General features: G+C 37.2%; 4 protein-coding genes across 6 annotated transcripts; 1 reads left to right on the forward strand and 3 right to left on the reverse strand.

Annotated features, from left to right (window-relative positions):
• Positions 1-587: 587 nt before the first annotated feature.
• Positions 588-1505, reverse strand: LOC133528286 (small ribosomal subunit protein uS14). Its single transcript, XM_061865611.1, has 3 exons — positions 1346-1505; positions 1134-1233; positions 588-642 (listed from the first exon to the last, which is right to left on the reverse strand). Exons 1-3 carry the CDS (start codon positions 1405-1407, stop codon positions 634-636), a joined length of 171 nt encoding a protein of 56 aa, XP_061721595.1. The 5' UTR covers positions 1408-1505; the 3' UTR covers positions 588-633.
• Positions 1506-1663: 158 nt separating this feature from the next.
• On the forward strand, positions 1664-11476 carry LOC133528280 (adipocyte plasma membrane-associated protein Hemomucin-like). The gene is given in 8 exon segments (XM_061865604.1): positions 1664-1785; positions 2521-2658; positions 2743-2951; positions 3301-3589; positions 5093-5172; positions 5175-5285; positions 8826-9043; positions 9703-11476. Coding segments are annotated over 7 exon segments (1758 nt in total). The 5' UTR covers positions 1664-1785; positions 2521-2536; the 3' UTR covers positions 10432-11476.
• On the reverse strand, positions 5531-6821 carry LOC133528284 (transmembrane emp24 domain-containing protein 5-like). Its single transcript, XM_061865610.1, has one exon. The coding sequence runs from the start codon at positions 6604-6606 to the stop codon at positions 5887-5889; it is 720 nt and encodes a 239-aa protein (XP_061721594.1). The 5' UTR covers positions 6607-6821; the 3' UTR covers positions 5531-5886.
• A 1817-nt stretch (positions 11477-13293) lies between the features above and the next one.
• LOC133528282 (presenilin homolog) lies at positions 13294-26175 on the reverse strand. 3 transcript variants are annotated; one of them, XM_061865607.1, is made up of 9 exons: positions 25856-26175; positions 25426-25646; positions 24777-24986; positions 23452-23672; positions 22244-22342; positions 21397-21474; positions 19243-19446; positions 16521-16633; positions 13294-15283 (listed from the first exon to the last, which is right to left on the reverse strand). In XM_061865607.1, the coding sequence occupies exons 1-9, from the start codon at positions 26003-26005 to the stop codon at positions 15128-15130; spliced, it is 1452 nt and encodes a 483-aa protein (XP_061721591.1). In that variant the 5' UTR covers positions 26006-26175; the 3' UTR covers positions 13294-15127. The 3 variants fall into 3 exon arrangements, with proteins under 3 accessions (XP_061721591.1, XP_061721592.1, XP_061721590.1); XM_061865608.1 differs by having other exon boundaries at positions 21430-21474; positions 25841-26175; XM_061865606.1 differs by having other exon boundaries at positions 25841-26175.
• Between the last annotated feature and the right edge of the window lie 605 nt (positions 26176-26780).

A 26780-nucleotide genomic window follows, 5' to 3' on the forward strand; every position in this document is an offset into this window, starting at 1 on the left:
TTTTCGGAAATGAGATATTTACCACTAGCTTTTCAGTGAGGGAAAACATCATGAGGAAACCTGCATACATCATGGGCCCATTTCTCGAACAATATTAGGCTAATATTATTAGTGTGTTGTTGTCATGGAAACCCATGATTTGACAATTTGTGGACAGACTAATACCGTTTGAGAAATGGGCCCCTGTAAAGAAATTCATAGGTGGTGAGTCGGAATGGCGGGTGTACCTAAATAGAAATAAATGAAAAGCATACCATATTTTTGTACTATTTAGTACCTCTGTTAAAAAAAATTGTACCTTACGGTACATAAAGTTATCATCGAAAAAGGTACACCCGCCATCCTGACAGTCAGAATGGCGGGTGTACTTTATTACGCTATGTTCCCGTGGTTCTGACTCGAAGTCCCCAATGTGGGGACTACAGCCCAAGCTCCCTCGGGTATGAGATGAAGCCTGTGCCCAGCAGTGGGACATATATATGCAGAATTATTATTACTTTAGTTATTTTCTAATTCTTAGAAAACGCAGAAAGACTGTTTTTCTAGTGTCAGTTTTAGGGTTTGCATTTAAATAAAACTGTAAGATATGGATTTTATAATGTATTATACCTTAACATTATTGAATAGCTCCATTTAGTCCAGCTGAAACAACAAAAACATTTTATTAGATGGATAAAGATGTGGTTCAACATCATGAGGACAGGAATGAAAAATACACTAAGTTATAGTAAATCTAGTCAATTTGATAAATCCTCAAACATGCGGTATTGGTGAACAGGTAACCGCTACATACAAAGATGTGGGAACTAGGATGTTTGACTACAGGCATCCTAAACGGGTAACTGAACTGTTGACTGAGATAGCATCCCCACTCACTGACTAAGATACCAACAAACCAAGAGTACGTAAGAGGTAGGTACTGGCTCGAAAAATGAGACTTAGGCAAAGAAGGCACGTTAAAAGAAGTAATAAATAATTAGTCAGGCCAGCTAAGTTGGCAGCGATTTTGATAGCCTTCATAGTGCATTTCATAGGATTTTGATTTTTAAAACAACACTTATACCACTGGAGGTATAGAAATCGCTGCCAACTTAGCTCGGTGTGACTAATGTGATATTAGATTTTACACATACCTTCTTGAAGCCGATATCGTGAGCGTACTCCCTGAAGCACTGTCTGCAGATGTTCAAGCCGTATTTACGGATAAGTCCATGACGGTTGGAGCAGGCCCGGCTAAAATAAAATAAATCTCATTAGCACTTATTGTTCAACACGTGTGCACGACTACATGGTCGAAGGAGACCTAACCAAGTCAAGTTGTATTTGGCTCATTTTAGAGACGTACCATGAGCGGGATCCCTGTCCGTATTTGCGGGGGTGAGAATACCAGATGTTAGCGTGACCCATGGTAAATTACTTCAATATTTATGGCTCAAAAGCGCCGAGAAACGTCTAAAATGGCGTACGCCGTAACCTGAAAGAACGAAATGAACGAATGAATCATGAAATCATGAATGATTGGATAATACAGATTATATAATGAACGATATAAATTAATTGATTGTATAGCATTTATGAATTATCTGTGGGAACTAGTGATGTGAGAATGTAATCGACGAACAGAATTGCCATATGCAAATATTACAAAATCTGTTAAGAAAACGTCTCTGCCAGGGTGACGTGATATCAAGCTGTCAAGCAAGGTGAAGGTGAACGTCCGACGACTGACCGCGCCACGGTTTTGCGGTGTATGAAATTTCTTCTACTCATTTCACCGGATCTGAGGTATTATTTAATTTTATCTTAGATTCCCTACCGCCTGCTATTATTCCATTTCAATTTTGTTTCAGTAGTCTTATACATTTGCATTTTGTTTAATACGTACTTATGCATAATATTTTAATGTAGCGCTGTTCAAAGATCGAAAGAGGATCAAAGATCAAAAAATTATTTATATATATATTGTATTCGTAATGTACTTACATTTAAGATTTCTAAATTAACTGCACAACTTTCGTAACATTCACTACGAGCAGTCTCGTCTACTCAGTTCAATTGTGAAAGAAAATGTATATAACTTTACATATTACTTATAAATAAAGTATAAATTCACATAATAAACAATTCAAGTATATAAAACTGGCCTTTACCTGCAGGTAAAAATAAGTGCAGGAGGTAATGCAGGATTAATCAAAATTGGACCGGGTTTTTTTACAAAATGACATTGTTGTTGCCCTGCATGAGAGCCATGTGTTTATTCTTCTGATTCCATGATAATCTGTGTGATGTACCTATAAACATCAGTGAACATTCTAAGTCATATCTAAGACAAACATTTATACACCCATTTATTTGCTTGAGGTCCTAGAAGACTTTAAATATGACTTTGTCCATGCGCTATCTGAGAACTATGTAGACAACTGAAACAAAGATAAATAAGACAATGACACATCTGTTTTGCATTGGAACCCATAAGTGGTTAATGAGCATTTAATGTTTATCTTATATTGTTTGTTCCAGGTAAACACAGACGAAAATGGGCTTCATATTCAGTTTTATAAAAAAAATTATAAAACTTGTTTTGTTTTTAGCCATATTTGTTGGTATCATTGTTTTGATACCCAATTTACCACCATACACCAAGTTTACAAGTATTGAGTAAGTTGTAATTGTAAATGATTCAAAATTTAAGATGTCCTCTCTAGAAGCTGTATAAGTACTAAAATGTTTTTCTGTTTACAGGCTTGCACCCACTCAGCCCAGAATTGGTCCTTTAGCACCCAATGGGGCTTTAAATAACGCTCAAAGAATACATGTGGGCAAAGTTCTAGGGCCAGAGGCCTTCCAAGTAGCAAATGGGGAATTATTCACTAGTCTGGCAAGTGGAGAGATTGTCAAACTGTCTCCTGGTGGTCATGTCACATTTGTGACCAAAGTAGGACAACCATGCAGTGAGTATACTAATAAGACTAATTAGAATTGCTAACTAATATATCAAAGAGAACTGTTGAATGCAGCTATTGACATTTTCCAGCCCAACAATGTTTTTGGTACATCAAGCAGTTTGATGCAATAATATAGAAGTACAAAAAGGATCACTCTTAATTGTTAATTTGTTTTCAGTTTTCTTTTCTCTCATGAAATCTTATTATTAGTAAACCCTTAATTGCTTTAGATGTTTATTAGTATTAGTGTGCAAAGTTGCAAACTATGGGCTGTAGTATTATGTATCTCTCTGGTTCCCTCCTTTTAAACACATAAAATAATGTTAGTTATTATAATATTTCCTCATTTGTATAGCTGGATTGTCACAAGAGCACATATGCGGAAGACCACTTGGATTTCAAATTGATGCTAACAAAAATACACTATATCTTGCTGACGCATATCATGGTATTTGGAAGACCGATCTTAAGACTGACAAGAAGCAACTTTTGGTGTCCCCTCGAGTTGCAATTAATGGCCGTGTGCCCAGATTCTTTAACCACATTGCATTGGCCAAAAATGGAGACTTCTACTGGACTGACTCTAGCAGTGACTTCAGCATAAAAGATGGTGCCATATCTTTGCTTACTGATCCCTCTGGGAGGTAAGTGATGTTACTCTAATTGGTTCCACCTGACCCTTATCATGATTATGTTTCTGCCTTTTCCATCTGATATGTTTATACTTCTTTTATTACACCCTTCAAAAACATGCTATACATGTTGTCTTGACTCTATAGTCAAATCAAGATAAGTTGGCAGCTTTTTTAATAGCCCTGACAGTGAACGGGTTATTTTAAACGTCAAACTTCTATGAAATGATGATGACACTTGTTTAATGCAAGCTGCCAGTAACTTAACACATTCACTGCCGGGAACCCACCTGGTGGGCACTCGTGAACTTTGTTCAGATGCTGGACAACCCGCTGGGTGGGTTGTTTTGTACGAAGCTATAGACCACCGGTTTCTGGGGTAGTGCGCCGTTTTTTGTCTGGCAGTGAATGTGTTAAATAAATGCAGGCTAATAGAAAAGAAGCTGATTGGAAAAACAAAGGGCTTTAATAATAATAATAACTTGATACTTGCACCGTTTGGACTATCAAAATCACTGCCAACTTATCTTGGTCTGACTCTAACAGTTTTTTTTAATGCTTAACTTATTTCACTTTCCTTTGTTGGATTGTTAATGTCAGAATGTCAAGTCCTGTTCTCATATTTACATGAATTTCATTATAATTTTGTGAATGTGATAGTCAATATTGAAATATTTTGAATACATAATGATAATGTAGGAATTTTTTAAAGCCCGAAAGGTAAGGTAGCGTTTTAACAAATCTTATCTTATAATAAGGCTTACAAAGGATCAGTTAAGTGTGTAAATGATATAGCATATTATAGAAATGTGGCTTCTTGTGAAACACTCACCATTGGCAAGGTTCGGAATCGGCTTTTCTTCATACAAAAAATACCGGTATCATTTTTAATGGGACAATCTAATAATTCGTAGTTGTCACCTAAATACATGATTCAGTCCTACGAAAAGAGCATAAAATAATTTAAAATATTGGGCCATTTCGGGGTTTAAAAAAAAAACCGGAAAAACCGGATTGGTTGAGAACCCCTCAATTATTTATTTATTTATCGTATGGCAAGTTTACACTGTTTTAAGTCTTCTTCTTCCTCGCGTTGTCCCGGCATTTTGCCACGGCTCATGGGAGCCTGGGGTCCGCTTGACAACTAATCCCAAGATTTGGCGTAGGCACTAATTTTTACGAAAGCGACTGCCATCTGCCCTTCCAACCCAGAGGGTAAACTAGGCCTTGTTGGGATTAGTCCGGTTTCCTCACGATGTTTCCTTCACCGAAAAGCGGCTGGTAAATATCAAATGATATTTCGTACATAAGTTCCGAAAAACTCATTGGTACGAGCCGGGGTTTGAACCCGCGACCTCCGGATTGCAAGTCGCACGCTCTTACCGCTAGGCCACCAGCGCTCCTTTACACTGTTTTAAGTATTTACATGCAAATGAAAGCTTAAATTTAGCATTCCGTAAGTAGTCGATAGCGTCGCTCGTGCGTGGGGCAATTATAAAAAGTATTACATTTCAGACTTTTCTACTACAACGCGGCCAAGAATGAAAGTAAAGTGCTCCTCGACGACCTTTGGTTTGCCAACGGCGTGGCTATATCCCCGACAACCAGTTCGTGGTTGTAGCAGAGACCAACAGATACAGGCTTATGAAGTACTACATTGACGGCCCCAAGAAAGGAAAGAGTGAAGTGTTCGTCGAAGGCTTACCAGGTAATTAAAATTTGATAATTTTAGCACTTTCCCTTCCTAGGGCAATCCCTAGAGTTATAGTTGTGCCGTTCTCGAGAATGTTCTCCGTTTTGTATGAGGAACGTTCTCGCGCGAGTACATTCTCTTTAGTAAATGGAGAACATTCTCGAGAACGGCACAACTATAACTCTAGGCTAGAATTCATGGAACAACGTACAAAATCGTCAAAATTGCTTGAGCCCTGAATCGACGGGGAAATGTTTCAACTGATCTAATGTCATAGATTTCTCCGAAACATTTACGTAATTTATTTAATGAACCAACATTTTTTTAAACATACATAAAAACAATTCTGTGTAAGAATAAAACTTAAGTGTAAAAAAAATGTCTAATGAATGTACCCACCGTTTATTACCCACGGTCACGACTCAGTTGGATGTAAATAGTTTATTATAGACATTTACTAATGTAATTCATGCAGAAATGCAAAAATGAATGCTTTGTTTGCTAGACAATTTAGACATGCTAAATGTCGTTTAAAATAACTCGGGGCGTGACAAACGACTTTCGAAAGGTTATTTTTTTTATTAAAGTTTTTCTAGGCTGTACTTTACACGCATACCTAATAAAAACTATGTACATTTTTAGTAGACTTATTGAATAGTTTCTTTATCATGTAAACTTGGAGCATTCCGACGGCACACATGAAGGTAATCTGGAAAGCGGACCACAGGTCGACGATGAAGGTGTCCTCGAACGCTGCGTAGATGTCGCGCGACCTGCTCGCTCCGTACATGTCCAACAGATGGCGTGCGCGCACTACGTGCTTCAGGGTGCGCGTGAGCGAGTCAGCAATATGTGCCACCTCCATGTAGTAAACCTCTCCGTTCGGCAACGTCCCCGTCCACTCTAGGACTTCTTCTTGTTCGACGTCCACATTAACTCCTTGCTCGGTCGCTTTGTCAATTATCTCAGCAACTTTATCCTCTATCATCACGTATACAAACACTAACTTGGAGTTCATCCTGCTGAATGTATTGTCCAGGCAGAACACATAGTCCCCGTCCTGCTCCAGCTCCATTATAAGCGAGTTGTAGGGCTGCTTGTAGTCTGAAGCTAGTACTTGCCCATCGGGCGCCACGATATCGAATGATATGTCCAGATCTCCATGTTGCCCGTCGATCACTTGGTACGAAGCTTCGAGAATCTGCCCGGCTTTCCCTTTCTCGAAGAAACACGTTCTATCGCCTGCCTCTACTCGGAAATTCATGTCGGTTTCGTAGGTCGTCACTTGAGCGGCACATGCTCGTAGAATTAAAAGCAAGGAAATTAAGATGTACATTTTGTTAGCTGTATCCACGTCACACTGCTGCAGGAGCGCGTTACTTTTGTAGCGGTTTGTTTAAACAGTTGTGATGGTTGCGCACCTATTGTCAATGCTTATTGGTGTTACCCAAAAGAAGAAACGTATAAATATCTGTTTGTCACTGTTACATAAAAGGCCTGTAGTATTCGACGTATAAGTAGGTATACCTAATACGAGTTTTTTTACGGCGTTTCCCGGCGGACTTCGAGATTAGGATCAAGTACTACAAGTACTACGAGTAGTCGGAGAGCGTGACCGAAGACCGGATGCATCGACCACGATGTCCACGAAGTGATTGGTCAATTCTAAAATTTCCCATTCTATAAAATTAAAGCAAAAGGTGTACCTCCGCGAAAAGTAAAAAAAAATAATCTGAAGAAAAATAAAATGTTTTTTTACACAATGAAGTATAAGTACATGACGTGGGTAAAAAATGTGTATTTTGTAGCATATTTTATTATTGTCAAATATAATTTTGTATAATTAATCTAACTTGAACAGTTTACAAAATATGCCACTTTCAACGATACGCTGATTATTTTACATTATCATGAATAAATCGAAAACAAAAGAAGATCGAGGACTGATATTAAGCATAGAGTGTTCTCAGGACTTGCCAGTACACCACCTGAAAGAATGACCAAATCCGTCGTTGGGGGCACCTCTAGTTCGCCTAGCCTGCTAGACCCTTTATTATGATTACTGGATTCTTTAAGTCCCTACAAATTATAGACGGTTTGGTGCCAGTGGCCTTTATATGTAGGTACTGTTTGGATCAATCAAGAACACCGAAATATCCATATGATCTTTAATTTTACAAATCGCAATCATGTCGCCACGCGATCTAATTTGACTAATAGATGCGTGTAAACATTTTAGAGATTAGCATAATTCCTTGTTTGTTACAGACGATAAATGCACGCAAAATCTAAGTCTCAAATTGGATAGAGCGGAATTTTAGTGACGATTTTGTAACATTGAAGGTCAATTAGGCAGTCGGACACAGGACTCGGAAATTTTCAACTAAAAATAATTAAATGGAATACGATAATATGATTAATATGTATACAGTTACTCATAAATAAGTTGTCGATAAGAGCAATTTATGTTTTATTGATAATGGTCGGAAGCGGGACGCGTCTTTCTACACAGTCGAAAGTATTTGAACCCCTATACAATAATCAATATAAGGGTGCGTCCATTATTTACGTCTAAAATATTGGCGATTTTTCAATCCCGTCGCCCTCTGGTGATATTTTGCTCGAGACCCTCCAATCCTAAAAGCCTTGCGTAAATATTGGGCCCCTAAGTGGCCCCGCGTCGCTGCCATCAAAATATGAATATTTGTATTGTAACAAGGATGTTACGGAGCTCCGGTTCCGTTATGTTATGTCGGAACTTCCGATTGGAATTACACATCCGCTTCGGTTCTTTTTTCGTAACTTCTGGTTCCGTTAAAGCTTAGCGGCGGCGGGACATGAGCGGCGTACTCCAAAAACAAACAGGTTTATACCTGTCACTCGCTCATCTCCCCGCTTGCCACGTGCTGCACGGCAATCAAGGGCTGCAAGGCTGATTAATATTTGGAATTTATATTTTTAATAGACCTACCCTTAACAACTCGTCCACCTCTCACTCAGGCTCCGATTCTGGGTTCCGTTTTCGGTGCCGATTCTGTTTCTGGTTCCGATAAACTAAATTTCTAACTTCTGGTTCCGCTTTCGGTTCATCCCTGAGGGCCTACCGCGAACCACGTTCGACGTGTTGCCTCTCTGTCGCACTTGTAAATTTGTATGTAAGCATGACAGGGAGGCAACACGTCGAACGTGGTTCGCGGTAAGCCCTCTGATTTGTAATGTAACTACTGTCAAAGATAATTTGAAATAGAGGTGTATTGTCAAAGAAAACTTTGTAGCGACGTAAATTTACTGCCATCTTTCGACACATAATTACAACATTTAAAACGCCATTTGACTTTGATCTTTATTTTTTCACTGATATGAGTTTGAACACATACTTATCATGGATGATGATGAGAGATGGCAGTAGATTTACGTCGCTACAAAGTTTTCTATGGCAATACACCTCTATTTCAAATTCTCTTTGGTACTGTATACAAGGTTTAAATTTCTTTATTCAAGTAGTAAAGATTCCAGCCATTTTATATGAATCGTACATATCAAACTGCCTTCCAGGTGTTCCGGACAACGTACGCGCGCTCCCTGATGGCTCCGGTATCCTGGTGGGCCTGTACACGGTCTTCGATGACGAGCACCCTCTCCTTACGCGTTCCATGTCGGAGGCCCCCGTCGCTAGGAAGTTCTTGGCGCGCCTGCAGACTCTGATCGAACTGCCGTTCGCATATCTCAACACTGTGTATCCGCACTTCTTGTTCGAGGATGTTGAATATTACGTAAGTATTCGACGATGCATCCACTCAGACATGATCAATGCCAAACGCGACAAGAAAATTCGATGAAGTCATACTCCCGCTGACGATAATCAGGAGCACAGCATACATCAATAGTTATTTGTTTTAAAAGTGGTCAAAGTTGTTGTTTAACCAGTCATGCTAATTTTGATACCCGAGTAAGCGAAAGATTCCAAATATGAGCTACGAGTGTACCCATAGCAAGTGGTTAGAAAATTAGAAACTTGAGCGTTGCGTGGGTTTCAAGACACGAGGTTTAAACAAACTTTGTTACTGAGTGACATGCAAAAAAATTACTACCTATACGAACGTCCATCAAGTCCAAATAATTTTTATTTTAATAAGTATTTGATCATTGAAAATCATCACTAAAAAGAAACTACCAGGCAACATAAGGAAACAACTCAATATTTGCATCAAATTACTTTGCCACTCTTGTGGATAAAATACGAATTACTCATCGGTTTTTGAAGAACAAAGAGAGCCTTTATGTGCTGTAGTAAAAATAGATATTTGTGTGTTATTTTGGCGTGAAAGTGATATTTAACTGTGACGAATGAACTGTTTTAAAAATAATATATGCCGAGGAAGTTTCATATAATTTGCATTGTTTATAATATTTACTATTTTTCTCGTTTTAGATCGGGCACTTCAAGAGCGTGTCTGGCATTGTGCCTCCAATGGCTGGTTTAGTACAAATAGACTGGAACGGAAAAATCGTCGCATCCTACCTCAACACCGACAAGAGCTTGAGCACAATCAGTGACGCCATTGTCTACAACAACAAACTGTATATAGGCAGTCCTCATGCGAATTACATTGGTGTCGTACCAACCCCGCCGCTGCTGCAGAAAGCCTTCGCTTCCACGGCCAAACCCAAAGTAGAAGAGAAAAAAGAAGCTCCGAAAGTGGTTAAACCGGTAGAGGCTCCCAAACCGACCACCACTACCACACCTAAACCTACAACAACTACACCAAAACCTACTACTACTACGCCTAAACCTACTACCACTACTACCCCAAAACCTACTACGACTACTCCTAAACCGACGCCCGCACCGGCCAAGCCCGCGCCGCCTAAACAAGAAGCTAAACCCAAGCAACCTGAAGTAAAAACGACTACACCCAAACCGGCAACTCAGAAGCCTGTTGAAACGAAACCTAAAGTAGACAAACCTACTCCAAAACCAGCTGAGAACAAAGCTAAAAAGGAGAAGAGTGGATCTCCTAAAGTTCCTCATGACAAATCCACGCCTGAACAGATCCCTATCGAAGAGGAGATTCCTTCAGACACGGCCAAGCCCAATAAGGAAACGTTAAAGGTGATAAAAAAGGGTGGTCCGACAGAGATTCCTAATCCTCATTTGTAAGTAGTTTTAAAAAGGAGGTTAGTAGTTTAACTTAAAATGTTCACCCACTTACTGTAAGTAAAACGTGTGAAAGTGGTTGTGGTCCGAGAAAGTTGAAATTACGCTCTCACGAGTCCTCGTGAACAAATTCGATCAAAAATTATTTATCTTAATCAAAATTAAGGGGACTCTATTCAGTAATTATTTGGTTACAAAATATCATTCCAAACGATCTTTTAACATAAGTGTATTCTTTGTAGACTGAAGTTTTATCTTGTCCATTCCTTTATATTAACGATATTTAGTATAGTATTTTTATTTTATTTCCATTATTGGCATAGATACAAATTATTATTGTGGTTTTTGGTGGAACAAGTGTATTATAGAAAAAAAACGATATAAATTTATTTAAATGTGATCTTCCTAGAAGTGTTATTTGTTAGAGTTGGTATACGTATGGTATGGTAATAATAATTGTATTAGCATTTAGCACCAGTTTTTGTACACTGTTATCACTTCACACTTTATTGCTTTGGAATTTATTATGGAGTAATGAGTATTTTAATTATTTTCTAAGGGTTTTTCCTATATCTTAATAGCGTTTAATTTAATTTTAACCAACTTTCCGGCTACCTTTTTTATTTCCTCCTCCAAACTAAATCTTCCTCTTAAACTTAATGCCATAGATTTTCAATTATAATTTCAAACGTTACAATATATCAGTCAGTTACCAATAACCAACAGTGCAATAAGTACCTATAGTGGGTAAGTATGTTTTCGTCAAGACTGCGTGACAACCAGAAAGTCATTTATTAGTTGCAAACGCAATGATTACTATTATTAATTTTTGTTGAGCAGTTAACATTTTTATATTTATTCCTCGGAAATCGTAATTTTTAGAAAGGGTACAAAATTTTAAATGTCTAAATTACCGTTATACCTTTTGCGTATAAAAGAGACTGAATTGTTCAGTTCAGAATATCTGACATTTGTATCTCAAAGATTTTGTAATGAAGCAATATTTATATGTATACTTAAGTACCTAATAAATATGTTTTTATTAAAACTCTTGTTTAATTTTAGAGGGAGAAATAAAACATAATTGTTGTTATATCAAAAGTTATATTACCTAATTTGCTTTACAAAGTTCCTAGCTAATAATTTAAACCACATAATTTAAAAATGAGCTTTTCTTTCTAGAACTCGACAGGTTCTATGATAGGCAAGCCCATATTTCTAATTGTCCTATGCATTGCCATAAATGGCTTCAGCAGTGTGTCATGTCTGCTGCTAACATTTCACTTAATGAAACGATTTTTAAATGACATTCCAGCAAGAAAAATATTAAACAAAACTGCGCGTAAATAGAGTATTTACGATACTGATAATTCGGTCACGCCTACAAACACCGATAAGAATCAAGGATAGATTTTCAGTGTTTATGAATGTCGTTATCCGTTATATACAGGTACATTACATAAGTAACAAAAAACCTGGGCTATAACCGCGAAAATCGAAGTTCGCGAATTGTGGGCATCTTCTCACTCCAATTACGCCTTCATTGGAGTAAAAGAGAAATATCCCCGCAATTTGCGAATTTCGGTTTTCGCGGTAGGCCTCCTGATATGTAGAATACGACAGAAAGGAACAGTCCATTTAAGAATAAAGGTATAAAACTAATGGAATGTTAACAATTATTTTGAATGTTGAGTAAAAATGTTACGAAACGCAAGTATGCTTAATTTAGGTTTTGAACAGTCTACTTAAACATCAGACCGGGATTCGGCGTTTATATACTAGTTGGTATTGGTGTGTCGGTTGTTTGCATTATATTTCTGTTTTGTTTCTAACCACTACGTATGCCTTAACGAGTATATCTACATTCATTTAGTTAGACACTGCGATTTTATCTGGATAATGTCAGTCTTTAAGAGTCAATTGTCACTTGAATTATTTGGTACACAAATTAAAATCTCCAAATAGCACTTTTTAGCGCGCGGTTATTTTATGCTATAAACGCGATGCGTTTTCCGCTCACCCATTTTACATCAGATAATCTAGTGTCCATACATTGTTTTACGCGGTAATCGCAGCGGTAAGCGCATTGTCATCTAACATTCCGTTGATCGCATGCGTTCAACGCTGCGTTCATCGCATAAAATAACCGCGCTTTTGCGTTATATACCGTGTTTTTATTGAATTCCGTTAACTCCGGGATATGGGTAAGTACGTTTAAGGAAACTAAATGGCATAGTTAAACTCCAAAAAAAATTTTTATTTTTATATAAAATAATTAAATGTTGCATATAGCGTTGTTGTAACAAGGGCATTTTTTTCAACCAAACAATTGAAAACTGTGACATATCAATGTCATTTTGAACATCGATCGTCCGAGATAGTAGTTACGTTTAGTAGCAAATATACACACTCGTACTAAACACTAATCAATATGTGAACAGGCCCTAAGGCAAGTGTATGCGCTCGTAAGGGCCTTATAAGATAAAAATAAATTATTGATTATCTCCGAAATGGAGTTAATTAGAATACCGGTGTCTTTGAGAAAGTCACTTAATTTAAGCTCATCAGGAATGCACCCTTGAAATTAACAGAAAAAAAAACACGGTGTATAGAAATATTTTCTTGGTTGTGAACAACTAATATTAATGTAACTTTTGTCTAGGATAACTTCACTAATATACAAAAAAAACCTATTGCCCTCGATAAAAGTATAAATCTGTGATTAGCTTACCAAATAAATCAACTAATTAGTAGAGTAGATCGCATCAGTAAATTCTAAAATGAAAATTTACTTATTCTCCAATAAAATACATAAATCGTTGGACAAGACTGACTACCGTGTCATAATCGACAGTGCTTACAAAATTTATTATTAATATTAATTTGTTTTAACGACATATTCACTCATGTGCGCTATACTTTTTAGTGATTTGACACTCCACGCAGAGTAATTCTGGTACAGCCACGCCTAAAAATATCGATAGGAAAAAGTGCCAAAAGTATGTATACACTACCTTAATATATGGGCAATAAAGTCGTGTATAAATATTTTTTGGCACTTTTTCGTATCGATGTTTTCAGACGTGACCGTACCATCATTCAAACTGTTAACTGACAATTCTTAAACCTTGTTGCGAGGACATAAGGTCCATCTGTGGTTAGCTGAAAGTGTTGTAACCTATTAAAAAACTTGTAACGTAAACATTATTATAGGCTAAAAATTGTACAGAAATAAATCGTGTCAGGATTGACATCCTCACTGTCAGGGACGTTGGCCCTAAACACTAGTGGCGTTATTCTTATTCAAAAACGTCTGTCAAATATAACCCTTTTATAATCGTTTCTCCCTATCTGTCATTTTTACATTTCTGTTGTTAAAAAGAGACAAAAGTAACTGAGGTTTGAAATTGGTTGCTATGTTTTATCAAACAGAATTGATTGTAATAGAGAGGTAAAGTCTAAGAAAAAAACGTGCTCCTTAGTTTGACATCTAAAAGAGATGGCGCTGTACTGCGTCATATATTTTGTGGTCACTGAATTGGCAGTCAATTTTTGACAGTCAGAGTTACCGCAAAATGTATGGAGCTGTACAGCGCCAATTCGTTTACCTGTCAAATTCGAAGAACAAAATTGTCTTATATTTTACACATCTTACTCAATCAATGTATCTTTGGTTTTATGAATAACGGGGTAGGTGTACACCTAGACCTTCGCCCAGTTAAATTGTTAGGGTTTCTAGTTTAGCTGCTTGTCGTGGGATAGAATATGAAGTGTTAAGACACAAGATTGATAGCTACTGTTACCATCAAGCAAAAATACCATATTATTACCCTCTTAGTTAAGGTCAAAGAATTTAGAAATAGCCAAAAAAGTAAGATTAGTTCGAACCTAAAAACCCAATACTGAGAGCTTTCCAATCAATACTACATTGTGCAACGAGGGGCAAGTGAAATTTTGGATACGAGGGTGATTATTCCCGACAGCCGCAGGCTGGAGGGAATTAAAGATCCGAACTTGCAATATTCTTACCCCCGGAGTTACACACAATGTTTTTCATCACACTTGCGAAGAAAAAACTAATTTCTTGTCAGTTTAGCATCGAGGGCAAAGACCTATTCGGAATTCAGCCACAATTGAAAATTATGTAAAAATATTTTAAACGGCTGTTAAATCAATCAAATCATTTAAATTTAAACAAACAAAAATATTAAATTATAAATGTCAGTATTTTAAAAGTAAAAGTCATTTATGCTACTTGGTTTGTATAAGTGACATAATAAAAAAAATAAAGCTACAACTCCCTAGGTAGTTATAGCTTTTTTTTCACGATCCATAACTCCCACGGGAACAAAATAGGCCTTTGTCCTTCAGTACACCTGCATGAAATAAGAACTTTTTCGAGCAAGTGTGATGAAAATAATATTTGCCCGATTAGCAAAGTTGGGTTGTTGATATTAGAATAGTATTCAAATATCAACAACCCCACTTAGGTAATCGGGTTCCAAGATTATTTATACAATCAGAAAAGGTTACAGGTAGCATAAGCGTGCACAGATAAGTGAACATTTCTTCGTTCTAACACACTCGCAACACAACTAACCTTAAGTAGACCTTATGCCATCAAGGTTTACAAACGATCAACGATAAACATTGGAAGGAATCGCCTTCATTAATTGGTATCTAGTGTGTGGGGCGGTAGCTATATGAAGAGCTGCTCGGCTGCGAGCGCGTCCGCGAAGGGCTTGACGACGCCGCGCGTGGCGAAGTAGAAGATGAGACCGAACGTGATGGAGATGGGCAGCGCCGGCAGCGCCTTCTTCAGGATCGCCAGCAGCAGCAGGGTTAGGCATAAACCCTGTAAAAAGTAGTACTAGTTCAGTTAACATTATTTATAAGTATGAACCTCCAGGTCTTTTTGTTGCCTTGTTCTTTTGTTGCAGTACATCTTTTGTATTGCCTTTTTAATGTGTTTATACGACTGTTTTGTTTCTGAATAAACTTAAAAAGTAAACGTTTGGTTAAGCTTACTCAGAAGAAACGGGTATCCTTTGGAAATAGGTAAAAGCAATCTGCGGTACCTAGAGCATCTTTCAATAGACCGACATCTATTTAACGGTAGGAATAATCATTTAATTTCGGTTTCGTTCGTAATACCGTCAATTTTAGCTCGGTTTTTAGAAGAACATTTCCATAAAGTTCTTGTCATATTAACCCGGTTTAGAACACTAAAAACCGCTTTCTTCCTATGTGGGTGTATTTGTTTACGCGGCACACCACCAGGCCTGGCGGCCGTCTCGTCGCTCGTCGAATAAACCGGTTTATTTATGTTACAATAAAGTTCTTAAAACGTTGTTCTTATAGTTAAAGTTCGAAATAAACCGCTATTTTTAGAACCGGTTCCGAACCTTGGTTACGATGCAATTGCCCATTTATTTTAAAAATACTTAGGCAAAATAGTACAATAAAATAATTAATTTAGACAATTCACAGCCACACTTTCCACTTATGACTAATATTATTTATGATTGCTCAGACAAGACTTCATTTATTAAGGTTACTACAACAGCAATATATTTTGAGATATACATTACAGAGATAATTATATTAGAAGACACGTATATTTACCATTAACATTTTTAAACAATTTTACTTACATTTATTTATTTTTAACTTTATTATTATGATTCTTTTTTTTTTATCGCAGAAACAAACTGTTGGAGAGACATGTGGTTTATATCATCATTTAGGTTGTCATATTAATATTCTTCTTCTTCCTCGCGTTGTCCCGGCATTCTGCCACGGCTCATGGGAGCCTGGGGTCCGCTTGGCCACTAATCCCAAGATTTGGCGTAGGCACTAGTTTAAAGTGACTGCCATCTGACCTTCCAACCCAGAGGGTAAATTAGGCCTTATTGATGGGATTACTCCGGTTTCCTCACGAAGTTTTCCTTCACCGAAAAGCGACTGTCATATCAATATTATTAGATACTAACTGAGGAGTGGCCTTTAAAATTTCGTTTTACTTGTTTTGCCATCATATTCACGTTAAATGTCCCGAAGTTGTCATTTTCAATATATAGAAATGCACTCACAATAAGTATAGCAACAAAACACGCGAGTGTAGTGTTCCAGTCGCCGTAGGAGCTGGCCTTGCCGACGAGCACGCTGTAGAATATGAAGTCGCCTAGGCCTAGCTTCACGCCCTCTGGAATTCAAACTAATTAATTAACATCAAAAATCGTTAGCCAAAAAACGAATGCAATTATTGTTCTTAGAAAATATTGAAGGTAGTTTAGGTAACCAATCTTCTTCAATTAAAGATCTAAATAAGACCAACTATTTAAAGGGTTTGATAAGATGAGCTATGTCAACGATTTCGAATCTCATTTCAACGTGCGGGGCGTACTAAAAGTTCGAATACTTCAATTCTATTTCCTCTGTCCCTTTCACGTCATTAGCAAAAAGTGACAAAAAAACTGCAAATGTAAATCAACGATGATATATTGACGCTTTAAATAATAGCAAAAAGAATTTGAAATAGAGGTGTATTGTTAAAGAAAACTTTGTAGCGACGTAAATTTTCTGCCATCTTTCGACACATAATTAAAACTTTTAGAACGTCATTTGACTTTGATTAATTGAATATTCTTTCACTGATATGTTTTCAATTTGTTAAATAACAAAAAAGCGGCCAAGTGCGAGTCGGACTCGTTCCGTACCATTTATGACGTATTAAAAAAAACTACTTACTAGATCTCGTTCAAACCAATTTTCGGTGGAAGTTTGCATGGTAATGTATATCATATATTTTTTTTAGATTTTTCATTCTGTTATTTTAGAAGTTACAGGGGGGGGGGGGACACAAATTTTACCACTTTGGAAGTGTCTCTCGCGCAAACTATTCAGTTTAGAAAAAAATGATATTAGGAACCTAAATATCATTTTTGAAGACCTATCCATAGATACCCCACACGTATGGGTTTGATGAATTTTTTTATTTTATTTTATTTTATGACGTATTAAAAAAAACTACTAACTAGATCTCGTTCAAACCAATTTTCGGTGGAAGTTTGCATGGTAATGTATATCATATATTTTTTTTAGATTTTTCATTCTGTTATTTTAGAAGTTACAGGGGGGGGGGACACAAATTTTACCACTTTGGAAGTGTCTCTCGCGCAAACTATTCAGTTTAGAAAAAAATGATATTAGAAACCTCAATATGATTTTTAAAGACCTATCCATAGATACCCCACACATATGGGTTTGATGAAAAAAGATTTTTTGAGTTTCAGTTCTAAGTATGGGGAACCCTTCTAAGTAAGGGATGTTTTTTTTTCTATTTTTGTGTAAAAATCCTAATGCGGTTCATAGAATATATCTACTTACCAAGTTTGAACAGTATAGCTCTTATAGTTTCGGAAAAAAGTGGCGGTGACATAATCGGACAGACAGACGGACATGACGAATCTATAAGGGTTCCGTTTTTTGCCATTTGGCTACGGAACCCTAAAAAGTGGCGTCTAATAGATCAAAGGTATAGCAGCATCGTTTCGAGACACTTTTTGATATTTAACAAATTGACAATACAACATGATCTTTGACAATTCATCTCTATTTATAATTTTCTTTGAAAATACACACCCGAAATAAGTCAGAATTAACTCCTCGTTCCAAAACACCTATGAGTATGATTTCGTATTTTTTATTTATTTGATGAAAACACTGTATATTACGTATTGTATTGTATTAAATAATCAACTTAAAAAATGCAAAAATTAGGCATCACACAAAATAAATAATTCTACTTTTGACGATCTCTACTATAGTTGACAAATACAAATAGTAGTATATTTTACAAAGTTTTTTTTTATTACATAAATGTTGTCGATTTAACAGTCAATAGATAATATATTGTTAATATTTCACAAAAAAAATACCTTAAAAAGCTAAAATCCGTTCTGAGCCATGCAGGGTCGAAATTGATGTTCATTATTTCACTGAAATTTCTTTCGTTTCGTTTTTGTGTTTTATTGTGGTAATTATATTAACTTCCAAACAATTTCTAAACTACCTTAAGAAAACATCAGTGAAAAAGTGATGAAATAGTTATTTGTACAACAAGAGAGCAAAGTTTGATATTTCTTCGAGTCCTTGTTTTGAGTCCCATGCAAGCGAAAGATTCTATAATACTCTCTACTCTAATCGAATGATTATTATTTTTTAGATGTGCGATAGGTAAATGGGCAGATAATGGTACATTAACCAAGTGCAGTAGCGTATGGTACCATAAAACTTTGAAAGGGTGCAGTTTTAAAATATAATAATAATAATAATAATTCAGCCTATATACGTCCCACTGCTGGGCACAGGCCTCCTCTCATGTGCGAGAGGGCTCGGGCTATAGTCCCCACGCTAGCCCAATGCGGATTGGGGACTTCACATACACCTTTGAATTTCTTCGCAGATGTATGCAGGTTTCCTCACGATGTTTTCCTTCACCGAAAAGCTAGTGGTAAATATCAAATGACATTTCGTACATAAGTTCCGAAAAACTCATTGGTACGACTAAGGATTTGAACCCGCGACCTCCAGATTGAAAGTCGGACGTCATATCCACTCGGCCACCACCGCATAAAAAACCGCGTTTAGTTTTAAAATGGTTGAGAAAAAACATAGGTATGGGGGGTGATTTGTCGATAAAATTCATCGCACTATACTATACGTTGTTAACGACTCCATTATACGTGGACAAACACATTGTATATAAAGATCGGTCGTTAAATGTGATTTTATAGGCCAAAGGTTACTAACTCTCCTCCTCCATATCTGGCGGCGGCGGCGCGGGGCGCTCGATGCGCGTGGTGTAGTGCGCGGGCTGCGTGCCGTCCACGCGCAGGCGCCGCGCCTCGCGGCCCGCCTCGCGCCGCGCCGCCCACGCCGCGTCGAACCCGCCGTCCCCGTCCGCACCCGCGCCCGCGCCCGCGCCCGCACCCGCTCTGCCGTCGGGCACGGTGCCTGTACAGAAGCAAATCGGAATAAGCGAAGCGAATTTCTTCAACTCCGACGACACATTTTGAGGCGTGAATTTGAAGTTCATACCGGTCAGGATGGCCGAGTGACGCGGCTTCGTATGTATAATATTTCATAAATTATAATTTAATATGAATGTCGAATCGAATTAAAACTGTTCAAATTTAATATATAGCTGGGAAGCCGACGATGCGAAATGTGTATTTACCAGAGCGTCGTAGAGGCTTATTGGATTCGAAAGATTAGATGATAGGAAGAAAAAAAAGGATATATAACATTTTTTTTTTACACATTCGAGTAAGTCAAGGTGACGTTTTTTTTTATAACTTTGTGACCTTGCCACTCATGGATCCCTAGAATCGTCGGATTATTGAAATGCGCACTATCTAAATTTAACAAGTAATTAATCCACCATATCTTACTCTGACGCGCTCGAGTGACTCTAAAAATCCCCTCTTGAGCTCCCCAACCATTATGATTACGACAAATGAATCCTCCATTTGAATAAATCCGACTAATATGACTTCAATCTTTACAGATAATAGTTGTGTTAGTATCACGGACCATGGTTAAGAGGCCGCAGCTCCCGGGGGTCACCTCCTTCCGTGGTTATATTTTTATTTTATTTTTATACTACGTCGGTGGCAAACAAGCATACGGCCTGCCTGATGGTAAGCAGTCTCCGTAGCCTATGTACACCTGCAACTCCAGAGGAGTTACATGCGCGTTGCCGACCCTAACCCCACCCCCCTCGTTGATATGTAAATGTTTGACAAATGCTAGACAAGTGGACTACACATACATTAGTTGTGTTAGTGTCGCGGACTGTGGTTGAGATGTCGCAACTCCCAGGCTCACCTCTCCGCCCGTGGCTATATGGGAATGTATGACCTATTTTCGACAAGTAGTCACAAGCGGGACAACACAGACAGACATTAGTTGTGTTAGTGTCACGGACCGTGGCTGAGAGGCCGCGGCTCCCAGGCTCACCTCCACCCGTGATTATGAGAATGTTTGACAAATGTTCGACAAGTGGTCACAAGCGGGACAACACGGACAGACATTAAAGATAAAGATAGTTTATTATTCAAGTAGGCATATTACAATGCGCTTATGAACGTCAAATAAAGCTACACCGGCTCTAACCCTACACCTCTGACCCAAGAAGATTTAAATCCCCCCTCAATTGGAGGAGGGTATCCCAATATGGACTGGCAAGAAACGCGGCGGGACACATCTTTTCAAAACATTACATCTTATAATTAACATGCATTAAATAAGAAAAAATACAATTTAGATTACTATAGAAATCATGCAATTACATACAGTAGCTACTTTTCATTATAGAATTTGATAAAAAAAAATGTCATATCAAATCATACAAATACGTAGCTCTTTCAGAAAACATATCGAATTCTTACAAAGGGAAAAGAAAAATAAAATTATTAAGGAAATGAGAATATACATTATAGAAAAGTACAGATAAGTAGTTGTATAATTTACTAACCTATTTTTATGTCTAGTTAAGAATATTACTTACAATCTATGGACTTACATGGTTCGAAATAAAGATTCTATATATATATATATATATATATATATATATATATATATATATATATACATTATATAAATTTGACAGATTGCTATACTATTAGGTGTGTTAGTGTCACGGACCGTGGCTGAGAGGCCGGTCGCGGCTCCAAGGCTCACCTCCACCCGAGATTATGGGAATGTTTGACAAATGTACGACAAGTAGTCACAAGCGGAACAACACGGACACATTAGATATGTTAGTGTCACGGACCGTGATTGACAGGCCGCAACTCCCAGTCTCACCTCCACCCGAGGTTATGGGAATGTTTGACAAATGTTCGACAAGTGGTCAAAAGCGGGACAACACGGACAGACATTAGTTGTGTTAGTGTCACGGACCGTGGTTGAGAGGCCGTAGCTCCCGGGGCTCACCTTCGCCCGTCGTCGTCGTTCCCACGAGGCAGTACATCACCGTCGCTGCAAGAATACATTGCGTTTTTTAATAAATTTTTTAGTCGATTTTTTTGTGATGTTATGGGCAAACCTGTGATAAGTACGGGCACATTCTAGGGATTTGATATCGATAAAAAAATGACGATATATAATGATACATGTGCTTATTAAAAATTCTCGATTACTATAAAAAGGTTTGATATCACACATCACACCTGATATCATGCCTCTTAAGATAATAAATGTATGCGGATGTCATTTCAAACAATTTAGGTAACACAATTTAAAAAAAAATCGATACTTTTAACTTTTCTGCAATTTAGAGTATGTTCTCTCTTTTTAAACCAATTGTAGTCATATCCATATTCCGTATATCGTTCGCCACTATTTTTGACGTATTTTGCATCCGTGAGCCACTCATTAGTCATTATATTATTTTATATTGCCAAAATAGTTTTGGTAAAGATCTTTCTTTTCGGTTCTTGTTTTTTTTGTGTCATATTTTTTTTTAAATAGAGATTTGACTCTTGCCTTACAAAAAAAATGGAGTATAATAAGACCTTTCCAATGGTATGTTGCTTATTCTTATTGGTCCATGGGCCAGTGTCCATTCACCTTTAAACATGAATTAAGCAATATTCATAGCAGATAACTTAGATTTGAATTTAATCTGGTAAAAATTATGTATGTACTTCAAGATGAAGTGTTATTGTTATCTTTTTTAGATATCAGCTACTACACACTGATAAAATAAAGATACGGTAGTCAGTAGTTACATGCTATGTATACATACATGAGTAAATAAGAGCTGGGAATATGGGTTCATTTCTTTCTTGAGCTGTTTCCACTAATATCCTCAGTGGGCCCTTTGGAGTCAATACTGCTACTAGATCTGAAATTATGAACAGAATATTTAGATTCATTCACAACATGCAAATGTCAACACTGAAAATTTTTTTATTCTTTTCGTTCATTACACTCACACTTAGAATAGAATAGAATAATTTTTATTCGTAAACACAACAAGACACATTAAATTACATGATATAACAAAAACAAAGAAAGTATAAAGTGCCACGAAATGGCTTCATCTCAGCATGTTGCTGGTGGCTTCCAGTGCTGATCTTCCGATGAGACCATCAAGTGAGAAAAATCACGAAAGGTAACAGACAAGAAGGAAAAAGACACACAAACTAAAAGGCAATGACAGACCAGACCAATATCGAGCGTCCATTAGATTATGGAAGGTAGAGGCATACATTAGATCAATTTACAAGATTCTTATATTATGAAAACAGCATCAGAGGAAGACTAATAGTAACATAATAATACTCAAACAAGTATGGCATAACAGGAATGGTGAACTATTGCTATTCAGAAGGAACAAAAACGTGTGTTGCTTGTGTTTAGAAAACTTAATTTGTCATCAAAAAGTTTGTTGTCTACAATTTTATAGTATAATTGTAAGGACTTTGTTTTCTTATTGTTCCTACACATACAGTACCGGGCAATAGGCGGGTCCGCACTGAGCGAGCATACACGCGAGGCAATTTCCGCGCGCACATAACGGCCAGTGTAGACGTGCGACGAAAACGCGTATGCTCGTTTTGTGTGGACCCGCCTAATCATATATCACCTTTGTGTGTTTTTGTATGAATGTGTATAGGGTAAACAATATGGGTTAGTTTGTAGATTGCATATTTTACTAGTCATTTTATACAAATATATGTTGTGCATGAATATTGCAATGAAATATTGTGAATTATAATAGGAGACTCAACATATTACAAAAAAAGCTCTAATAAAAAAATTAAGTTGACATACATTAAAACAAAAATCGTCTATGGAAAAACCATTACATGAGACCATTTTTACACTACTAGACTACCTAAGGTAGTTAGGTGAAAGCCACTCACAAATATAAGAAAACTTAAACCCTGAAAACATGGAGGTGATATAAATTTCTATGACTTTAATAATAGTTTTGATAATTCTTCTCACCCCAAATAGAGATAACAGCCAGCACTGCCCATGTCGTCCACTCCGGCAGATACTTGATGAACACAAGTGCCATTAGAGCAGCAATGAAGATCAGGTAGGCCTGCTGTAACCGCAGGGGGCCTTTCCAGTGGATGACAATCATGCCCATGACACCAAAGTTCCACATGACAAAACCTAGTGTTATGTAATCCATTGGGATGTTGTAGGCTCTTAGCGCTTCTCTGAAAGACAAAAGTATTATTCATATAATAAATAAAATTATAAATGGCAAAGCAAGCTCATAAATAAAAATCGAAAAAAATGGCGAATGAAACAAAGTATGGAAGTACTAAGGCAGAGCGAAGAGAGGGCAATATGACTTCTTATAGGCAAAGACAAATTTCACTACAAATCCAATTTATAGCTATATAATAGCAGGTGTAAATAGTTAAGATATGATAAGCAACTCTGTAACTTTCACTGCATAAATGATAAGTTGCATTGCTCACACTTTCTTCAGCTACATTTATGTATGCAAATTATCAGATATAAAGAAACAAGAATTGTTTTTGTTGAGTCTTGCACGAGTATAAATAAAACCATTGGTATCCATGATTTGTACCTTTACACTTAACCTATTTCTCAGAACAATTACTGCTGCTATTAATAAAAGAATATTCCTTTACTTATTTATTATTTACTTTATTCCTAAAGTAAAAAGAATGTAAGTATTATATTTTTTGCATATAATAAATGAATAATCATTGGTCATGCATGTGTTGAAGACTGATGCATTGCCACACTAATCTCTAGAGCAGGGGTGGCCAACTTGATTAGACCTAAAATCTCCTGTTTACTAACGAAACCCTGCGATCTACAAATTACATAAATAAATAAATATAAATAAATATTATAGGACATTATTACACAAATTGACCAAGTCCCACAGTAAGCTCAATTAGGCTTGTGTTGAGGGTACTTAGACCACGATATATATAATATACCCCATGACTCAGGAACAAATATCCATGCTCATCACACGAATACATGCCCTTACCAGGATTTGAACCCGGGACCATCAGCTTCGTAGGCAGGGTCACTACCCACTAGGCCAAACCGGTTGGCAAATTACATACTTCTTGAAACCTTAAATGAAACTGGTCTACGTATTTATATTTTTTGCCTTGCCACGATCGACTGGACTAACAGATCGACCTGTTGGCCACCCCTGCTCTAGAGATTTAGTGTATACCCAGGTTATATGCATTCTGTATGCCGTTTTTGATCTAAATCTGTTTAGCTGCCATTGCATGATTGATTACTACAACAACACATTTAGTACTTACTCTATATACAAATATGAGAACAGAAACAGCAGCATCAAGGAGGAGAGAATGAGCCAGCCATGTATGATCTTGTAGCACCTCTTCTTGTACAGCACTATGAGCAGCACAGTCATCAGTGCGATCACACACAGCAGGATCATGGAGTTGGCCAATGCATTCCATACTTTGGTCACTGCATGAGGGCTTTCTTCATGGAATGGTGTGTATGCTCTGTAAATAATTACCACATATGTTATTCTTGGACTGCTTATCTTTATAAATATAGAGGACAGGATCCTGAAGCCTTTATGATTATAACACTTGTAATAAAATTAATAAAATCAATGCTAATTTTATTTTTTATATTACTGCTCAGCTTATTGCAAATGCAGTAATCACATTGGAAAACTCATGCACTTGTTTATCTTGTTCTCCTTAAGGTCTCTATTTAAACAATTTTTTTCATGCAAGTATTGCATTCAGGCAGATTAATAATCAAACTTTGAGAAAAAATATAATGGTTGTAGTAGTGGCATAAATATGCTATGATTTTTTTTTTCATAAGTTGTTGGGTAAAGTTCCCTTAATAACAACTTATCAAGTACTTATTATGTTTATATGTAAAATAAATTGAATAAATTGTTTCATTAAAAGACCATGATATACTTACAAATATACATCTTTAACAGAGTAAAAGCTGACAGTTGATATAGTAGCTACAACCACCAGCATACACAGCGTAACAGGTACAAATAGCTTGATCACATGGCGAGCACCATACTTCAGCTCCAACTCCTCAATCTGTGGCTCCGTAGGCTGAGGTGGGTTAGGTTCGCTAGGCCCAGGCCTGCTGGGCCCACTGGAGCCTCCACCATCACTTTGTTCCACACTCTGAGTCATCATAAACAAAATGATTACATAAATTTATGATAACATACACTCAAGATTACAATAATTTGTCCTAATAACATAGCTGTTGTGATAAACAACACAAAACATATGCATTATGATTGGTTAGATTATGTAGGTGTATTGCCTGTCACCATGACCCAGCAAAGGAAGTAAGGTAGAACTACGGAACATACATTTGTGTTACTCACGCCATAAGTGCGCTGGCTTTCGGATTTTGTTTTCTTTTTCCTGGCGATCCTTTCGGCGATCTCCCTGTCGGGACGAGCTTCTGCGATGTGGCCGTCCATGAGTGCCGTACGCTCGGTCGCCTCGTCTGAGTCACTACCTGTGTCACTCATTCATTAACTATATAGCTAACACGCATTTTGTAAACAAATGAACAGAACATGAGTTTGTTTATAACAGAAATATCAATAATTAGTCGACTTTCTTCATACAAAACTAAAAACTAGTACAGGAAATTATTGACAATTGGGATAATACAACCAAATCAACTCGTACGTAACGGATGATTTCTCTCATGAGCCGTTGGGCGTTTTCCCTTGAGTGGTTAGTATTATGATACCTTTAAAATTTGGTAGGGTAATATTAAATAAATCGCTGTGACATTTCACATTTCGTTCAAAAAAATTCGATGTGAGTTTGTTTGTTGGTTCAGAAATTGTGTGTGAAACTTATTGTGAGAGAAAAATACGTCAAAGGAAATCGCATGCCGAATAAGTGGGAACCATAAATTTCATTGAACAATCAAATGCAGCAATGTATTGAAAATCACATGCGATTTGTTTTAAGGTCTATGGAGCTCTTTAAAAGTGCGGCGCCCGTATGGAGGAAGACATATTTTGACCGCACCAAGGTCCCTCCGGTGCGGTAGTCTGTTACGGCTATAAGAATTCTCGCGATTAGCAAATTTGAAATTCTCTTTGATACTAGGCTGTCGAAGACTACGTACGATTTTGAGGCCTGCCCAAAATTATAAAATTCTTACGAGTCTGGGCCAGAGACATGTCAGTCGCTTCGCTTATTTCTATGGTCTGGGCAGAAAAAGAAGAGTCGAATGTATGGGTTCCCTTACATTCCACTTTTTTCTTTCCGCACAGACTTATTTTAAAT

Source organism: Cydia pomonella, chromosome 19, assembly GCF_033807575.1.
Source record: "Cydia pomonella isolate Wapato2018A chromosome 19, ilCydPomo1, whole genome shotgun sequence".
NCBI classification, from domain to species: Eukaryota; Metazoa; Arthropoda; class Insecta; order Lepidoptera; family Tortricidae; genus Cydia; species Cydia pomonella.

Excerpts from the sequence above, each read along its gene's own strand:
- LOC133528286 (XM_061865611.1), bottom strand. The coding sequence starts at position 1,407 with ATGGGTCACGCTAACATCTGGTATTCTCACCCCCGCAAATACGGACAG. Across the intron at positions 1,234-1,345 it reads GGACAGGGATCCCGCTCATG|CCGGGCCTGCTCCAACCGTC; the intron begins GTACGTCTCTAA and ends ATTTTATTTTAG.
- LOC133528284 (XM_061865610.1), bottom strand. The coding sequence starts at position 6,606 with ATGTACATCTTAATTTCCTTGCTTTTAATTCTACGAGCATGTGCCGCT.
- LOC133528282 (XM_061865606.1), bottom strand. The coding sequence starts at position 26,005 with ATGAGTGACACAGGTAGTGACTCAGACGAGGCGACCGAGCGTACGGCA. Across the intron at positions 25,647-25,840 it reads ATGGCGTGAGTAACACAAAT|AGTGTGGAACAAAGTGATGG; the intron begins GTATGTTCCGTA and ends ATGATGACTCAG. Across the intron at positions 21,475-22,243 it reads CCCAGCTCTTATTTACTCAT|CGACGGTGATGTACTGCCTC; the intron begins GTATGTATACAT and ends GTATTCTTGCAG.